Source organism: Camelus dromedarius, chromosome 2 (assembly GCF_036321535.1).
Source record: "Camelus dromedarius isolate mCamDro1 chromosome 2, mCamDro1.pat, whole genome shotgun sequence".
Classification (NCBI taxonomy): domain Eukaryota; kingdom Metazoa; phylum Chordata; class Mammalia; order Artiodactyla; family Camelidae; genus Camelus; species Camelus dromedarius.
Window position 1 is genome coordinate 86,960,993 of NC_087437.1, and position 19,189 is coordinate 86,980,181.

The following is a 19,189-nucleotide window of genomic DNA, read 5'->3' on the forward strand; positions in this document are numbered from 1 at the left end:
CTCATGCATATGTCTATGTATATAGGGATGCCAAAAAAGTTTGGAAGAATTGACTCACAAAGTCACAAATATTCTCTGTGGGTGGCAGAATTATGGATAACTTTTCTCCTTTTTATGGCTTTGTTTTAAAATTTTTATAATGTAAACATGTGTTACTCATGTGAATATTAATTTTAACATGGTTTAAAATTATATCTAGTTGGATGCGGATACTGAGAATTTATCCCATCTGCTTCCTAACAGTGGCTCAACCATGATAAAAAGATGGGTAAGTAGAGAAATACCAAGACTTCAGACATGTGTGAAACTTGCTGCCTTTTTTGGAGAATCATTAAACCAATATATAGAATTTCAGAATTAATAACATTATTCACCTTATGAACAGTGACTATTTCCCCAGAATGTTTCACAATATTTTACTTTTAAAGGATAAGTTTCATTTGGGAAAAGATATAATTGACCAAGAATTTTGGCATATAATTTCTATTCATTTGCTAGTCAACATAATACAAAATGTTATACAAAGATAAAAGAAAAAAAATGAGTTACTCACTCTTGTTGTGTAAGCAGCTTCTGGGTCATCTTCTAAAACACGTGAAAGTCCAAAATCAGAAACCTTACACACCAAATTACTGTTGATCAAGATGTTCCGAGCAGCGAGGTCTCGGTGAACGTAGCCCATGTCTGAGAGGTACTTCATGCCAGATGCTATCCCGCGAAGCATCCCTACCAGCTGGATAACTGTAAACTGGGCATCGTGTTTCTGAGAAGGATTTCAAATGTACAATTAAGATGTGTTGCTATTTCCTAAAGCCGTATCTTGATTAAAATGTCACATACTGAATCATAACATGACTGATTATATACATTCTAGCTCTAAACACACCAGCCTAACAAGACGTGTGAATAAATGGATACAGGAGTAAAACAGAATAGCCTAGTAGCTGCATTACCAAACAGTTTGTAGTAAGAAGTAGTCTAATATTTGTTGAATTCAGGTTCAAAAGTAGAATTTTGTGGTCTTTAGATGACAAACTCCTTCTCAGAAACTTTAAGGTTAAGAATAACAAAATGAAATGGTTCCTGTGGCTATTTTAGACTTTTATTTATTGGTTTGAATTGAATATTTATTCTTTCTTCTTGTTTTCCAGACATATTAATTGCCTTTAAATAAGGTAGACATTAAATATTCAATTATCATAATAAATAATTTGCTTAAAATTAGTCAAAAAGATTTACTGAATATTTCTTTTTCTACCCAACCCTGAATTGTATGTCATAAAACTGAAAGCAGCAAGAGACAAAGAGTCCTGGATTTAGAAAAGCTTCCAATCTACTTGGATTAAAATAGAAATATATGATTTATAAGATAGATAGACAGATACATGCATCCATACATAGATACACAAAAATTAAAATTTCATGTCTAGGCAATACCTACACAAATGATACTTTTAAATGAATATTTATTATAATATTTTTAATTACTGGTTTGCAAAATACTTGTTTTTGAAATATGTTTGTGAAAATAATTGCTATTAAAATTTTTATTTGGCTCGTGAATATTAAAGTAAACAATATAACTTCTAATTCATAGAAAAACTAGAATTTTCCTCCAGGATTATGAATTATACCATATATTTCATTGATCTATCTATCAGTTCCCATTTATATACTGTTGAAAACACCATGAGGACAGGGTCTATTTTTTTTCTAATCCGTTGCAATGACTAATGATTGACAGACTTGTATTCCATAAAGCTTTTGAATTTCTTTGAATGTAATATTGTTGATATTATTAAAATATAAATTTTCTAAACGTAAACAACTGAAATCTATCCACATGTATATATATGTTATGATATATAAGTAATGATCTCTCTGGATTGAGAATACTTTGACATTACAGCACATGCTTAGCTTCTGAGTGGAAAATACTATATGAAAGATAGACGTCTTCTATCTTATAATAGATGGAGGTTGCTTTATATAAAGAAAAGTATATTTCTTATATTAATATAATTTATGTCTTACTTTAGAATTTTTAAATTTTTGTTTTAACCAATGTGAAACGTGTCAGTATAAAAAGGCTGAAGAAAATTGCACAAATTTGTTTTAAAAATATAAACCATCAACATTTGGATGCTGCAAGATAAAGATTAAATTTTATAGTCTTCCTCTTGCTATTCTGTACCAACAAGTTCAGTTTTCTTAAAACTGATTATCTAATTGTTTGGCACAATATTAGAGGTTGTATCAATCATTTTCATCTTTATATATGTGTAGATAGTTAAAGATAAGGCAGAGATAAGGCAGAGATAGGTGAATGCATATACAATTTACTTACACGTAAGAAACTGTCCAAGGAACCATTCTCCATGTATTCTGTGACGATCATAACTGGTTTACCTAGATACATGGTAAATAATAAATGTATAACCATCAGCAGAGTTCAACAAATATGCAATGAACATATGTATTTTGATGCACCTGATGAACTAAAAACTGAAAGTTTTCTCTGTCCTCCAAATTTACAAAGTTGCAATTAAAAACAAAACTAGCTTTCAATAGAAAACAAAAGTAAAAAAAATAAAAAAGATGGAAGAAGATTGGTTTTCAAAACAAGGGCCCATACCCTATGATACCTAAATTGGCTTATTTGGCATGGTTTTCCTTGAACACAAAATATGCCCATTGCTTCACTCTAATTGCGTTTTAGCTGATTTGTAAAATCAAGTATTTCTGTCTTCAGGCACCAGACAGAGCCAGGAATTCCATAATCATTTACAACTACTGCAGATATTTACAGTGCTACACACTAGGTGTTTCTCCCATGCCCATTAGTCAGAATAAATGGGCAGATAAATCAAAGTCCCTACCTTCATGGATACTATGTGCCAACCGGACAAAACAATTAAGACTAATAATTAAAACTTTTAAAATCTGTATTCAATTAGCACATTAAAAATGATAAAATCCATGTTATGTTTAAAGGGAAAATAAAATTAAAATTGTTATTGGTAGTAATTTGTAATAACCATTTTGGAAGTATGTGGCCTTAATTACTATTAAACATTTAACAAGCATTTAAATGCATTTATACAGTACTTAGTGTATGCAAAATATTGGTGTTAATTATTTTATATATACTAACTTATTAATTATCATTTCCACTTTTTACATGAAAAAACTGATATATAGAGGGTAATAAACTTAATGTCACACAGCTAAGTTATAAAACCAGAAGTTGCAACCTGAATGTATTATGCCGTTACTTTTGGAAATGTACACTGAGGGAAACATTTAAAATATGAAAAAGCATTAGACACAAAGACGCAAAAGTGTTAAGTATACTGATACATAGATCTACAAATAGAATAAATCTTCAACTACAGATAATAACTGAGGCAATTGTTGGGAATCAATTCTATGCATCATTCTGAATTGAAAGGATGACTGAAGAGGGTAGCACTTCCGACAATTGTTACAGTAAAATGTAACTCCAGTTTCAAAGCCTACACAGATTACTACCCCATAATTCACTTCCTTTATTGTTGCTACAATATTGTTTTGACTATAAATCCATCATGTTACACAAAGAAAAAAAAAATCACTCCTCTTCCAAGTCGAGAAGACCTGAGTTAAGACAAATCTTGACTGAGCAAGGTCAAAGACCTTGAACACACAATAGATTTTTAACAAACATCCCTGTGCACCTAACTGTAGAGCACACATAATTTTTTTTCCTCGTGTGTTCCTTCTATTTTATGGTTCGTGTGCCATCCTGATGCCAGAAAATATATTTCTTTCCTTGTTTATTGTTTCATATGTGAAAACTCTTAATTCATATTGGTTATGAATTATAGCTTGGTTGCATGAACGTTATGTTTACTACATTTAGTACATGCATATATCCCAAGCTATATGTCTTATTATTAAGAGGTGAGAGAATTATTTAAATTCTATAAATTCTCAGATTTTCATATATGAAAAATCAATTGACACATCAATTCATTGTCCATTAGGACACTGATTAAGTTATATATTTTCAGTAACATATCAAATATACTATACACACACACACACACACACACACATATGAAATTAAGTAATGTTTGAAAAGTCATTTTAGCCAAAACCTTGAGCCTACAGACTTGCTTCTTCAAAATTTTAGCTAGGCTTTGACATGACAATATTCAGGAAGAAAAGGAAGATTCAACATTTCTTTGGAAACTTTTGTCTCTCCAGAACAGTAAATCAAATGTCTATGGATGGTCGTAGAAAACTAATCTGAAATAAAATGAATGTACAAACAAATAAACAAATGAAACCCTGCCTATGCATGTTTTCCATAAATCACTCTACATTTCTATGTTTCTTCCTTAATACAATTCTTGGAAGACTAATACGCTAGTAAAACTCAATGCAGCTCTTGAATGTAGTCACAGATACACAGCTTCGTACAGCCAACTCTCAATTACAGTGGCCATTTACCACGTTTATGTACTAACCAGACCTTTGCTTATCACTCTTTTCCTTCTGGCTCTCAGCCTTATGACCATTTCATTTCTTGTTAGCATGTCTAGTAAAATGTTTGGCAAGGGAAATAAAAGTAGCTGGAAAATCAAACCAGTCAATTAAGCCAAAGCCCCATGACCATTCAGAAATCAGATCAGGCTGCATTTAGCTCTATAATTTACGTATTTGTAAACACATCAGTTAAGATGGGAAAGTCTGCAAATGTGCTTTGAATTAAGTTCAAAGATTCAGCAAACCCAGATGTACAGACAGAGTAAACAGAATAAAAAATATTCTACCTTGGAAGCAGTATCCTCACTTACTTTTCCTTGTGATTTTGATTATGGTAAACAGGGTTAAAGGAAAAGAGACTTCGCAACAGTGGCGAGAACTAGTTCTAACATGTATTGAATGTGGTTGGAAATCATTTATAAAATTCCATCTCATCTGCACAGGATGCAGTGCATTCCTGTCGAAGTCTCGCGTGCTCTTTCCTGTGTATTTTGAATTAGAAATGACATTACCAGCTTTTTTAAGGGCCTATATTATTCACTGTCCTCAGAGATCCTTAAATACATCTGCTTATACAAACTGAAATCAATGAAATTATTGTTGTTTGGGCAAAATGAAAGTCCACCAAAAATCAGCAAAACAAAATGTGCAGTGGAGTTTTGCTTTTGTTCTTATATTGACTTATGAGTATAGATAACATCATGATCTTTCATAATTAAAGGGTTAAGGGAAGCACACCAGTCTCTTACAATCAGTTAATTTCCCCAGTGGCTCAGAGATACTACTAATCATTTTATTTGCTGACAGAAGACATGTGATTCAAAATGTCTAAGAATTTCAGGTTCTGCACTCTGTTTCACCATAACCTTCTTACCCACATTTTCTATTAAAATAAGAGGGTGGGTTAATGTGACAAACATATAGCCATGCTTGGAATCTATATTGCAATTATCAAATAAATGTTGGCCTTAGATGAAAATGTTTTCATTCAAGCCTAAGTTATTTATCAAAGATTTAAATGCTACAAATTATTGAAATTTAACTCATTTCCAAAGGAAATGCTATTAACTCCTATTAAAGGTAATTTTGTCTTATAAACTGCCTTATTTTCAAGACACACACACTCTAATACACGAGTGTGATTTATAAAATTGAAACCTTTGACCTTGGCGGCAAGTATTCATTATTGGTATCATGTAATCACAATCAGAGTGGAAGCAAAAAAAGCATAAACAGGAGAAGGAAAATGGAATAAAATTGACAAAATATGCCTTACTGTTCTCAGGAAAGAAGATTTGAATCACTTCGGATTAGAAAGAAAATGTTTCAGTTATAGATTACCATGTGCTATAACTGAGACAGAGAAATACTGGAATAAACTGAATTAGAGTATTTTACAGCAGGTTTCCCATTAAATCATATAAACATACAGGGTATTCTTTTGCAAATTCCATTTTAATCAAGACATTATTTATGTTAAGAACGATCCCTCTTCCGTCCACTAGCCAATGAGTTAATAACAACAGGAGTCAACCTATTTTGTCTATAGTTCTAAGTCCAGCACCTAAGAGACCGCCAGTGAGAACCGGCCGTGTTGCGTCTACTGTCACAGGCTGGCTAGGGACGCTCTCTCTCTTCGAATCAGCCTCAGAAGTGCTTTCTCCAACCCTTTTTTAACCAACCCTACTCTATGAATCTCAGCACAGGGAATACTTTATATGCAGTTGACTTTAAAAGTTTAAAATTTATTTACGCTTAATTTGAAACAAAATTTAATACCTTAAAAGATAGGAACAATATTTCTACTCATCTTTACTCTATTGAGAATAATACTCGAATGTGCCCAGTATGATTTTATAAGGACAGCTTAGTTATTTTTCCTTTTCAAACTTTCTACATTTTTATTTATTTTCTTGTCTAATTTCAAAACTTAAGACATTAGGTCTAATGATGAATTGAAATGGTAACAGCAGACTCCTAGTTTCTACTTTAAAAGAAATGCCTTCTTGGTTTCACTCCTGAGTATGATGTTTGCAGGCTTGTTTTAGTTTTGGGGGTGTTTATATACATTTGTCAGGTATACATATTTTCTAGGCATGATGTGTTAATAAATTTAAATTAAAATATTTATTTTTTACATCTATTGAGGTTGATTTTCTTTTCTATCTATTAATTTTGTGGATTTCTTGAATGATTAAATATTAAACCAACTTTGCATTCTTGAAATAAACTAAACTTGACCATGATATAGTATGTTTTTTTAAAGCATTGCTAGTCATGGTTTCATAATTATTACAGTGATACTGAATTTTTGCTCATGTGCTATACTCATCTTTTATTTTCCTTTCTGATGATGCTCTTGTATGGTTTGATATCAAGGTATCACTAGCTTTATGAGGTAGGGGTGTTTCTTATTCTCCCTCTTTGCAAGAGTTTGTGTAAGACCAAAATTACTTAGACAATTAGGAAACAAGGGTGTATTTTCCTTCCTTTAGGAGAGTTATCGCAGATTTAAAGCAGCGCTCTATGAGAGGCAATCTTTGGACACATATAACTCATGCACTAACAAATTTTGTAAACTGAATTTAATTTTTCAAAAATATCAAAACCTATCTTATCTAAATGACTGGGGGGAATACACAGCAACACATTCTTTTGTAACTCAACTGTGGCCAATTCAACAAAGAAAAGTGAGTGGACAATGTTGAGGAAACAAGGAAAGTTTTTTATACATGTAAAAATAGCATTCCCTGCCTTATTTTTTTCCTCTAGTTTATTGAGTAGAGATTTTCTTAGTTTGGTCGATAAGGGAACTTAAGAGTTTTCAACTCATTTATCAAAATACAGTCATGAATGCATGATAACTTGTTTCATCAGAGTTTCTAAAATCTATCATAAACTATTTTTATAAATTAATAAAATATATATAACATATATTGCCCATTAAAAATATGACATAGAGTGCAGTACCCTTGAGACAAGTGCAGAAGAAACGTTTTAGAGAAAGGCAAACAAGAAATAGAACTAATTTGACATTGTTCACTAAAAAAATGACTTATTCCAGTAAGATTTCCACACCATATGTGCAGGAAATGTAAGCAAATGATTATCTTTTGGTGTACAGTGGACACTCACACCAATACAGAAATGCTTTCAGTATGAGAAATCCTCTAAAAATTCTGCCCATGACTTTCCTCAATAATACAAGGTTACAGTTAAATTGCATTTATTATTTTTTTAATTAAAAAAAAATCCATCCCTAAATAACAACAAAAAGCATATCAATCCCATCCAATATAATTCCTTCTATTTCACTAGGTGAAAAGTGACCAATGGAAAGTCTTCTTGGATGAAGCTGGAACATCCTTTGACTAATAGTGTGATGGCAGAAATATCAAACATTTGCTAAAAACAGGTTCCAACTTTTTGTACTTCAGCTAAAATTGATAACACATGTTAGTACCAAGTTCTGAGTAGGACTGTGCCCCCAGCTTTCTGCTACTTTGAAGATCAGAGACTCTCTCACCTTCTCTTGTTTAAGACCATCAGGCTTAAAACATACCATTAAAATTGTTTATGGCTCAATTCAAATAAATGAAAATATAATGACTGAAGAAAAGGCTTTCCCTAACTTGAAAATGATACATTATAATAGACCTAGTTTTTCAGATCACATAATTAATAGCAATAATTTTAAAATTATCTTTGAGCAAAAAAGGAATTGTTCAGAAGAATTTTCTTCTATATCCCCAGATTAAGTGGTAAAATCTTCTCAAACTCAACCAGAAGTGGTAATTTGTATTTGCATAGTTCTAGTCCACCTAACAATGTATTCCTATGGAATCTTATTTGATCTTACAAGGATGTGGAAATAGTCAAGCAGAACTGCTAATTCCATGTTACAAGTGGACAAAGTGAGTCTCTGGCAGTGTTCTGATTTGCCAGACATCTCCCAGCCGGTAGAGCTGAGTCAGAATTTGATCTCTGAACCTTTGATTCGTAATCCAAGTGCCAGTATGCTCTCTTTTCTTCTTTCATTACAATTCGTTCACCAGCTCCGTACCTCACAACTCTGATTGTGTGCATGTGTGTGTATGTCTCTGAACGCTGCCAGGAGATTGTCTTAGTAGTCACAGAGTCTCAGGAAACAAAGAAAATAATAGAAGTTGATTAACTAACTCCTTCTGGTGACAAATTTGCCTTATTTATATCTTAAATGCAACACAGTAACTGTATTCTGATGCATTTCTAGTTCATCTCAGATGTAACAGGGTGCGAGACTTCAAGCTTTTAAATATGCCACTAAAGGAGTTCAGAATCTAATTCTAGGCCTGCTACCCTATTATGTTTGCGATATATGAGATGGCTGGGATTTATATAGTCAGATTTGGCAGTCTCTTACATGATTACTTGACCAGGGAGATACATCAAATTTAGAACTTTCACTCTAAGAATAAGGCAGTTGTAATCCATACTAGAATGTTACAGATTCGGCCTTGAACAGGACATTTACTGCATAATACCTGTGATTTTTAAAGGTCATTTATTTCTTAGTGCATTTTTTCCTGCATTTTGGTTTTGGGGTCTGTTTTATGGATTTCTTTGCCAAGTGACCATAATTCATATCAATTATTGCACATTTATATCTAAAAAAATCTGCCACAATAATTATGGTTTAATATTGCCTGTCAATCAGTAAATAATTTTATGGGAAACAGCTAGCAAAGTAAAACAAGTTGTTTTCAATGACTCATAACACTGGAAACAAGAAACTCAACTCATGTTTGATAAACAATGATAGACTATCAGTCAGCTTAAATCTAAACCTAATATTTAGTTCGATAGACACTGCTGTCTCATTTTTTCCTAGTCGTGAGGGTAGGAGAAGTTAGGTGGTAATTCTGTACACACTAAAGTGCAATCACTTTCTCCACCACTCCCTACGTGATGCAATCAGTCACACAACTGCACTGCTTTGAAATGTGCATTCAGTTTAATGAACCAACACCAAAGAGAGAACTATTCATACAAGACACTGTTGTCTTATTCATATTCAATCAACTAACCCATCAGTTTTGTATTCATTAACATTGGTAAATCCAGCACCTCCTTTGATCCAGGTTCTGTTTAGTCACTGATTATCAAATAGCATGGTTTCTTGCCCCTAATGAGAGTTCACATTTTGTTTTAGGTGTTAAGGGTTATTATCTCCAGAAAATGTTTGAAGCTTGATGGATGATCATTATTAGGGAAGATAAAAATTCAAGATACAAAAGAATTAATAGAATGCAAACATAAAAAGAGGAAAGCCTATTTTGTCCAGGGTTGGGGACAGAGGTGAAAGCAACAGACTGGTTCCAATGCCATCTCCAGTACTTCCTACTTGGACACACGACTTGCTTTTATCTAAGGTTACTGTTTGCTCAAATGTAAAATGGAATCACCATATCTAATTCACAGGGTAGTAATAAGAATAAATAATGTTTATAATGCAATGCTTGGTCAACTAAAAAAGAACTCTTGAAATTCGGGAATTTAAAGAAGAAAAGATACACAAGTATGAATGAGTTTCCTCTCCCAGTTGGGCTCAAGATCTGAAGGACAACCACTCAGTAAGGATGACATGCATAAGAATCAATGGTTAATTGACTCTTAAAACCCTAGTGAGACATCATTCTATAATTTTATGGACATTAAGTAGGATATTCTATAAATATGATCTTGCACTGAAGGAACACATACTTACACCTCCAATCCTTAGTACTACTAACAATGTTTTTATGATTAATTTTTAAAAGCTAAAAAGATACTTTTCATCAGAAAATATTTTAGTGTTACTACTAACATGGCCTAATTTTTAGAAGTACAGAGGGAAAAAATATGCTTTACAAGACTTAATATGGACTTACACTTTATGGTTAAGTTCTTCTACATTGTTAAGTTCTTAACCTCATTTATTATATTAAAAAACTCTAAAGGAAATCCAAGTATTATTTCAATTATACCATGCTCTTGTAGTAAGGAATTGCCTTTCTAGTCACACTAAAATGAGAATAGATATTAGTGCCATTTGGAAAGTGCTCCATGTAACGTTAAAGAAAAACATCTTTGTGAAGAATTTAATGTGTAATGTCTGTTGGTAACCATAGAATATGTAAATGTGGTGCCAATGAATTATCCCCTAAAGGATGCCAAATTCCCTGCCATATGCTGTCTTTCACTCTAGGAAGTTTGCTGCCAATTTAGCTTATTCTTCATCCTGTGGTCCAAAACCTTGAGAAAAAAACAAATCCCAGAGCATTCTCAAGAGGTTTTCATTGGAACTGGAGCCAAAAATCACATATCTGCCTCACGGGATGCCTTCTGAGCCTGGCTGGAGAAACCATCATGGAAATAAGTTCAGCTCTCTTACACAGGCTGTGAGCCAGAGCTTCCCCAGAGCAGTCAAGAATCCAGCTGGGACTCTAGATCAGACTTATTTGAAATCCACAGAGACCTGAGCAAAGGGCTTGGGTCTAATGTGATCCCAATCTTTACAGCTCAGAAGCAGTCCCCAAACTCCCATAATTTTTCTAAAGCCAAGAGGGTAAAGATTTGGAAGCTTAAATAAAACTGGTGAACAATGAAAGAAAAGGCAGCTAGCTGGGAGTTCCCAGCAATTTCTGTCAAAATTGAGTCATCGTTTTTCCTTGCTACTCACGTAACAGAGAGTTCCACACAATTCACTTAACTATTTTTTAATCAGCATGTCTTAATATAGTCCAATGATTAGCTCCTAAATTTTTTAAGCTTTTTAAGATCTAGGATAGCACTGTCAACCTAATACTAGTTAAATATCTTTGACCTCTTGTCAAAGAAATACATGTTAATCCTAAACATTTTGGTGGTGGTGTGTGTGGGGTGGTCAGGACTATCAGGTGATAATGAAAAAAAGATCAAAATTCTTAAATTATTGACTTTGGGTTTAAACAACCTCGACTTAACAGACACAAAATCTGTCTTACGATTTTACTTACTTTTAGTAACAACTCCCTCCAGGCGAATGATATTGGGATGGTCAAATTGTCCCATAATGCTTGCTTCTCCTAAGAAGTCTCTCCTCTGCTTGTCTGTGTAGCCCACTTTCAGGGTCTTGATGGCCACTGAAATCTCTTTTTTTGAAGGAAGTTTTAAGCGACCACTGCACACCTCTCCAAATTCACCTGTTAGGATGCAGAAGATCAAAACAAGACAAGGTAAGGAATTCTTAAAAAGTCATCAATACGGACCAACTATTTCCTCTCAACAATTCCATTCAAAGTGTTTACACTGTTGACCTGCAAGATGTACACTGTAGGCCTCCAAATTATTTTGGATGGTGGTAATTTGAGACTCCCTAAGAAACCTCAGGAAATACACACCCTGGCTGGAAAAGGGACCTTGTGATAAGCTGCATGCATTTTGACGCACTTTACTGTGAATAATGAAACATGAAAGAAAAAGAGGGAAGCTGAGAGCTATATCTTTTAGACTTTTTACTTCTTGCTCTTATAGCTACCATTTCCTGGGGCTAATCAACAGACTAGCCCTGATATAATGAGTCAAGCACTGGATAAAATTTCAGTCATTTCTCACTGTTTCTGTTTTTACCAAGAGGGCCAATAAGCTATGTATTCTGGCTCTCTGAAAATGAGAATAAAAGCATACACTATCGATTCATTTTACTGGAGTAGTGTATGTTGCATTATGGACATACTAATTGTAAAGTTCTCTGGGATTCTGAAAGGAACACAATAATCCAACAGTATCAAATCTTATTTATAGAATCATTGTAGAAATATTTTCTTACATCCAATGGCTTCAATAAAAAAAAGTTGTCTTAAATGCACAGTTAATCAGAATTTGTTGAATATGGAGTGTTGCTGACTTTTACATATTCTAATTCGATGATAAAATACTGCCTAGAACTAGTTTGGGCACCATCTTCATGTACATGGTGTTTGAGAAGATTTGACCACAACTCTTTGATTTTGAGCTTCCAAGAGCAGAGACCCTTCACATTCTTTTCTGTCTCCACTGCTGCCATCGTGATTGTCACAGAGTAGTGCCACGTATAGAATGCTCCTAGATCATAGAAGAAATTCTAATCTTGTGAGGATTACTAGATGGATTTTGTACAACATTTAAAAAATCTCTCATTTAATAGCAAATGAGAGATTTTTCTGAAAAGAAAAATTACGTGATCAATTTTTAGGCTCTCTATGGAATGGAAAAACAGTCTTGGTCCAACCCTCTCACTCTGAGTTTTGGTACAAGTCCATGCCTCACAGGTCAGCCAGAGAGAAGGTGCCAAGAAGTGAGATGCTGCTTCTCTATTTTTTGTCCAAGTTAAGTCCTTCAGCCCACAAAAGCAGCAGGTTGTCCTACTGATTCACCAACTGCATCATGACAAATGACTGGTGTTCTCTCCAGGAAGTCCTAAACTCCCCTGGACTTGATCCTTTCTCAGGAATCCTGTCTTGCCACTATTTTCAAAACAACAACTTACACCATAACTTGTCAAAGTCATTTAAGGTCCAAAAGCCATTATTTATACATTTATTTCATAAATACTCACCAATTGGCAACAGTACGACAGATAGTATGAACAACACACAGAGATATAATGGTAATAAAGGCAGATCTAATTTCTTCCCTTCAAGGAAATGTACAGAAGACAGTAATATCTGCAGCTAGAGTGTTATTTTTTTAGAATTATAGGGAGGATTAGGGGCAGAACTTAAGAAATGTTCAATGATCTTTTTTAATTGAAGGAAAAAGTGTCATTGTAGATGTGTGAGGATTAGGAGGAGAAGATATGATAAAGTTTGGGTTAATCGTAAGGAAGGATCCATAATGAATTTTCATTTTCTGAAAAAAAGTTCTGTCATTATCATGATCGATGTGGTGTAAGGATGGTGTTTTACATTTGGATGTCAGGACCATTTATTCTAAGTGACAAGCCAGTTGTCAGTTTACAGGCAGACAGTACAGAATGGTGGGGCAGAGCATAGATTCTGGAGCCTGACTGTGTAGGGTCTAATTCTGCCTCCGTCACTTACTATCTGTGTGACTTTGAATTACTATTTTAACCTCTCTGTGCCTTTGCCTCCTTATCTATAACATACGGACACTAATTGTGTCTACATCACAGGATTTTTTGTGCAGCTACAGTATTTAAAGCACTTAGAACAGTGCCAGACTCACAGTAAGTGCCATCTAAGCGTAAGTCACTATTTCTTCTCTGAGTTCAGATCCATCTTAAGAGGGATAAATTATCTGTCTGCCTCTTAAGAGATAGATCAAACTGAAGAATAAGTCTAAAGGTGCTTTTAAAATGTCAAATTCTGCATGAATGTAAGAAGAGATGGTTGTGATGATGATGGTGATAACAAGGCTGCTGTCATATTGGCTGAGTATTTGTAAGAGAAAGCATGTTGTGAATATACCTCACTAGGGAGACCAAGGGCAAGAGGCAGAATTTCAAGTGGGCCAATTTGTGTTTCTCCCTTTGTGCTCAGTGGGATAGCTGGACATAGGGACATGTCATTTACCTTCAAAATTCAGAACATGGTGTTTCAGTAAGTCTAGTATTTAAAAATCACAAAATTTACAAATGTGACTATTTACTCTGATAAATCCTAAGAAATGGTCACAAATACATTACACTAGACATAGAAATGTTAAATATTAATTCAATTCTCTTTATAATAACTATTTTTAAAAGAATAGTGTTGGAAAAAATTAACAAAGACTGGGCAAATGCAATGCCCAATCTTTCCATCTGGCCAAGCTTTACATGGTCATATTTGATTAATTTTGCATCTATAAGAAAAAAAATTTATATCCTGTCATTTCTAAATAAAAGTACAGCTACAAAAAGATCATTTGAGAAGACACTACCTGATTTTTTAAAATTCAGTAAGTGCATCAGTTTTTATTTGTTCTTTGGAAAAAAGTATGCTTTATGAGAATGGGTAAACGGTATTTTGATATAAGGTACACAATGCATAATTGCTCAAAATAAAATTTCTTACTCTCACTGATTTCATTTAAAACAGAGGAAAATGTACTTGTGTGTAAGTAGAATGATCCTTTGCACTAGCCTCAAAGCCCATTCTCCTTCCACTGTTATAACAAGAGGAGAATTAAAAATACATATATTGAACAATGCTGCTGTGTTAGCTAAGCAGTATACATGAATTATCTCAATTAATCCTTTAAAAAGTCTTAGAAGGCACTATTATGATCATTAGTGTCTAGTATAGATTTACAGTTGAAAAGTACAAGACTCAAATTTCAGTTTCCTAATTAATAACTATGTGATCATGAGCTGTTCAAAATTTCAGCTTTTTTTCTGGTGAAACGGAGATAATAATACCTACTTAAAAGGCTAATAAAATTAAATATCATGTGAATGCCTAGCACAGAACAGGAATTAAATAAGTATTCTCTACCTTCAGAAATTTTCAGTATCTGATTTTTGAAATAATGGCTGGATCGAGGAATAAATTTAAGAATTTTAGTCATTATAAATTCTTCACTAACAAAAATTTACTACCTTAAGAAAATTAACTCATGGCTCAGTTTTAATTTTGTAATTTGCAATATGGGTACAATTCTTCTGATTATTCAATGCATAAATGAAAGTTTCCATTGTATGTATTTCTTTGTATAAAATTTGTGACATAAAATTAGAGACATATTCCACATATATAGTCTTTCTGAATATTTAATTGACTGGGAAAGTTCTGTCATTGAATGAAAGATTCAGCCTTTTAACAATGGAAGATAGTTGCTAATCAGTTTAACATGATTATTATCATTTTTGTGGACAATATAACTTTTAAAAATTAAAAGGATATAGGAAGTGGGTAAGGGTATACATGAAAGAAAGCTGGTTATGAGTGGATCGTTACTGAAGTTGTTGTAGAAATGGGTACATGCAGGTTCATTACACTGCTGTACAATTTCATCTATTTTCATAGATATTTAACATTTTACAAAAAAATGTTTAAAAATTTATAGCTTTCAAAATCTTGATTTCGTATTCTATATTGATAATGACAAATCACTTAAAGGCTAGCCAGACAGACAGAATTAGGCATGTCTATTATATTGCACTCCTTCAGGAGAAGATAACCAACCCTGAACATACGTGTGTTTCTGAACAAAAACGGGCACAACTGTATAGCCCTTAATGTGGCAAATGAGAGAACTGGCTGTAAAACCTTGAAAATGGAGCATATGCCTAATTTTTTTTTACAAATATGTTTGAAGAGAGAAAGGAAATAGAGGATTTGTCCTAATTTTAATGAGTCTCAGGGATTATTAAGTGATTCAGTACAAACAGCCTTTCCCTTTATCTCATTGATCAGGTATTATTTTTAACGAGTGTGCTTTTCCTCACCCCACTGTGTCCTAGATATCTGGCTTTGTCAGTAACATCCGTGTATATAAGCTTTTACTAATGCAGAGTGCCCCAAATTTCAAGGTCACAATGTGAATGTCTGGTTTTCTGGATGCTGGCTGACCATAGTGGGCTCTCCTCCTCTCATGACATTCTCCAATTGAGTGTGCGAAGTCCTTTGCTGCATATGCTACTGCAGCTTCCGTGCTGGAGAACAGTGCACTCTTGTGGGGCAACATTAAAACCAGCATGACAGAAACCCTCCACACCATGGAGCAGCTGATGAAGCTCACCGTACACATGACAGTCCTCGATACAAATGCGGATTAATTTTAGCTGCATAAAAATGAACAGTGAATGTGTATATTCTTGTCTTAGATTGTGAAAAGAGAAGTACCTACTCTAGTTTTCTTTTATAAATTGCTAGTTTCATATTATCAAAGTACCTGCACATGTCAGTTTTAGGATACAACACTAAGAAAATTAGAAGAGAAGATTTAGTAAACTATCATTTTATTTAGATAATATGTGAATTACTCAGATTAGCCTGCTTGAACAATAAATACTGCTTGAGTTCCAAATACTGCTTTGGTGCACGGAAAAAGAAACAGAAAATTATATGCATATTTGCACAAAGAAGCATCAGTCATATATATGGTACTTGCAGAAAATGTAATCTGATATGGTTTGCATAATTCAAAGAGCTCATTTTTCAGTCTTTCACTCCATTTCCCATATCAACGTAACTAGTTTGTGTTTGTTTTTAGAACAATATTGAAGAATGAGATGATTGTGCAAAACTATTGCACAGTATTGTTTATTTTTACTTTTGAGTAGTAATTGTATTCAAATGCATGCTATATACACTGTGAATGTCCATGTGTTTATGTGTAAATGTATAAAATACTGTAATTTTATAAATATCTATAATCTTATTGGAAATATGCAACCGCTATAAATAATCACTCCATAGGTGTTATATGTTAATGAGTTTATGGTTAAGTTAATAAGTAGAAGAAAAAGATGTCTATATGAAAACAAGCTTCAATACAAATAATTTAAGACTGGCAACTACAGGCAAGTATTAAAATGGAGTAGTTCACATTATTTCAACTATCCCCTCAAAATAGTTGTGATGGAATTTGTGTAAAACATGTCCTGTATGACTTTATTTTGTGCTATTTTTTAAATTCCAAAGAAGATTGTAAAATTACTTTTTTCTACAAATCAAAGTTTCCACTTAGTAGGCTAATTTAAAGTAAGACACATTTTTATCCTGTTACCCCCTTTTAGCCAAACAGAATGACACATGATCAGCCTGGGGAGACTGAGCTGCCACGGCTGCTGCCTCTGAAATTCAATAATTAAAGAGTTGGCTGTGGTCTCTGGGTCTGTAAGTCTGACACCTTTGAAATCACTACATTCCATTAAATACCCCTTCATTTATTTACTGCCTGCCTTTCATCATGAAATCAGAAAATATCCCTTTTCATAGCAATGTACTTAGTCCTGTGAACCTGAGCAATCACTCTCAAGCAGCATTCTTACTCATGGTTGTAAGCTTGTAATTAACATGCAAGGTTGGCAGTGGGCTCACAGCGGTGGTTACCTGCTCCAACAACTTTGTCAATGGAGATGTTGGTGGCATCCAATTCCTTAGCAAACTCATGAACTGCTTGGGTAGGGTCCTCGTACGTATGTGGGTCAACATAAGTTCGGAGACCTGGAAGTTTCACTGTTTAAGGAACGGAAGAAAGAAAGGCATTATTGTAGTTAGACTTATAAAACCTTTCTGAGCAAATTTTATGATAACATTGTTAGTTTAAAAAAAATCCCCATGACATCAAACTGTGCCAAACTCAACTTATTCTGAGGTATCACTGAAACTGGCAAAGAGGCTGGAATAAGTGTTGAATAATTTAAGAAAAGAAGTTCCCCCTAAAGAAACATAAAGAGGCACCACAATAAACTTTCTCTGCAAAAACAGAAGGAAAATGGACATTCAAGGAGGGGAATCTTAAGGTGAGAAAGATGGTTCAGAACTGAGGAGGCCCAGTAATTACAAACAGCACAGTAGTGACTAAATGCCATCACACTATCACACATTTATGATTCTACAAACAGTGCAGTAACCACCTATCTGTGACAGCGCCACATCTGACAATAAACGAAAGTTTGTGAAATACGTAGATAAGGTAGGATAGCTGCTTTAATGGTAGATAAATTAAAGGATATAGAAGGGCATGTCTTTTGTCTTCCACTATTCTGCTTTCATTAACGTTCACAATCAAAATTCCTCCCCACTACAATTAAAGATCTATTTTAAGCTGTGAGGATATGTATATATAATATGGGTGTAAAATGTATATACTAACATAGTATCAATTAAATGAAACCTTATTGTGTAACTTTTCAATATAGTTAAAGGTAATATAAGTATTCTTTATAAGTTTAATAATGGTGCTGAGGAGCTAAATTCCAAACAAATCATATTTATAGCTTATTAAATATGAACTTTCTTCATAGTGTATTTATATATTTAATTATTCTGAAGGTTAAAAAATTTCATGATGTTCTATAATGAAACACAGACCAAAGACACAGAATAATCATTTTGGATTTGATTTAATATTAATTAAATTCTTATTATTTGAAAAAATAATTCATATTAGAGACAATTTGGAATGTTCACGAAACTAACTTTCTCTGAAGAAAACAAGACTTTTAAAAAGGGAATCTAAAATCTATTAAAGTATATAAACATGCTCTAACATTAAAAGACATTGTAATTTAACTCCCGCAGTATATGTACTAACATTATTGATTTTGATTTTATTTTGGTAACACTGGTAAAAAAAAATTGGTAAAATTATTTTAGCAAGGGACATGGATACTAAATGGTGATATATTTTTTCATTTATCACACTATACCACTAAAGGATTTTTTAATTCTAAAATAATAAATAAAATCAGACATTGCCTTTTCTGCTATTGCTTTTTTTTTTTTTTTTACCGAAGTATAGTTGATATTCAGTGTTGTGTTAGTTTCTGGTGTACAACATAGTGATTCAGTTGTACGTATACATACATACATTTCTTTTCATATTCTTTTTCATTATAGACTATTATGAGGAATTGAATATAGGTCCCTGTGCTATGCAGTAGGATCTTGTTGTTCATCTATTATAAGATACCACTTTTTAATGGAAGAATCTTGTTGAACACTGTGGG

The 19,189-nt window shown here is 33.3% G+C and overlaps 1 protein-coding gene across 3 annotated transcripts in view; it reads right to left on the reverse strand.

Moving 5' to 3' along the window:
- The window catches only part of EPHA3 (EPH receptor A3), a 329,726-nt gene that overhangs the window by 40,235 nt on the left and 270,302 nt on the right, over positions 1-19,189 (reverse strand). For all 3 annotated transcript variants that reach the window (XM_010978517.3, XM_010978516.3, XM_064496298.1), the window contains exons 10-13: positions 17,568-17,693; positions 11,547-11,732; positions 2,348-2,409; positions 554-763 (exon numbers count right to left, since the gene is read on the reverse strand). In XM_010978517.3, the coding sequence (XP_010976819.1) occupies positions 554-763; positions 2,348-2,409; positions 11,547-11,732; positions 17,568-17,693 (584 nt within the window). The remainder of the gene's footprint in view (positions 1-553; positions 764-2,347; positions 2,410-11,546; positions 11,733-17,567; positions 17,694-19,189) is intronic.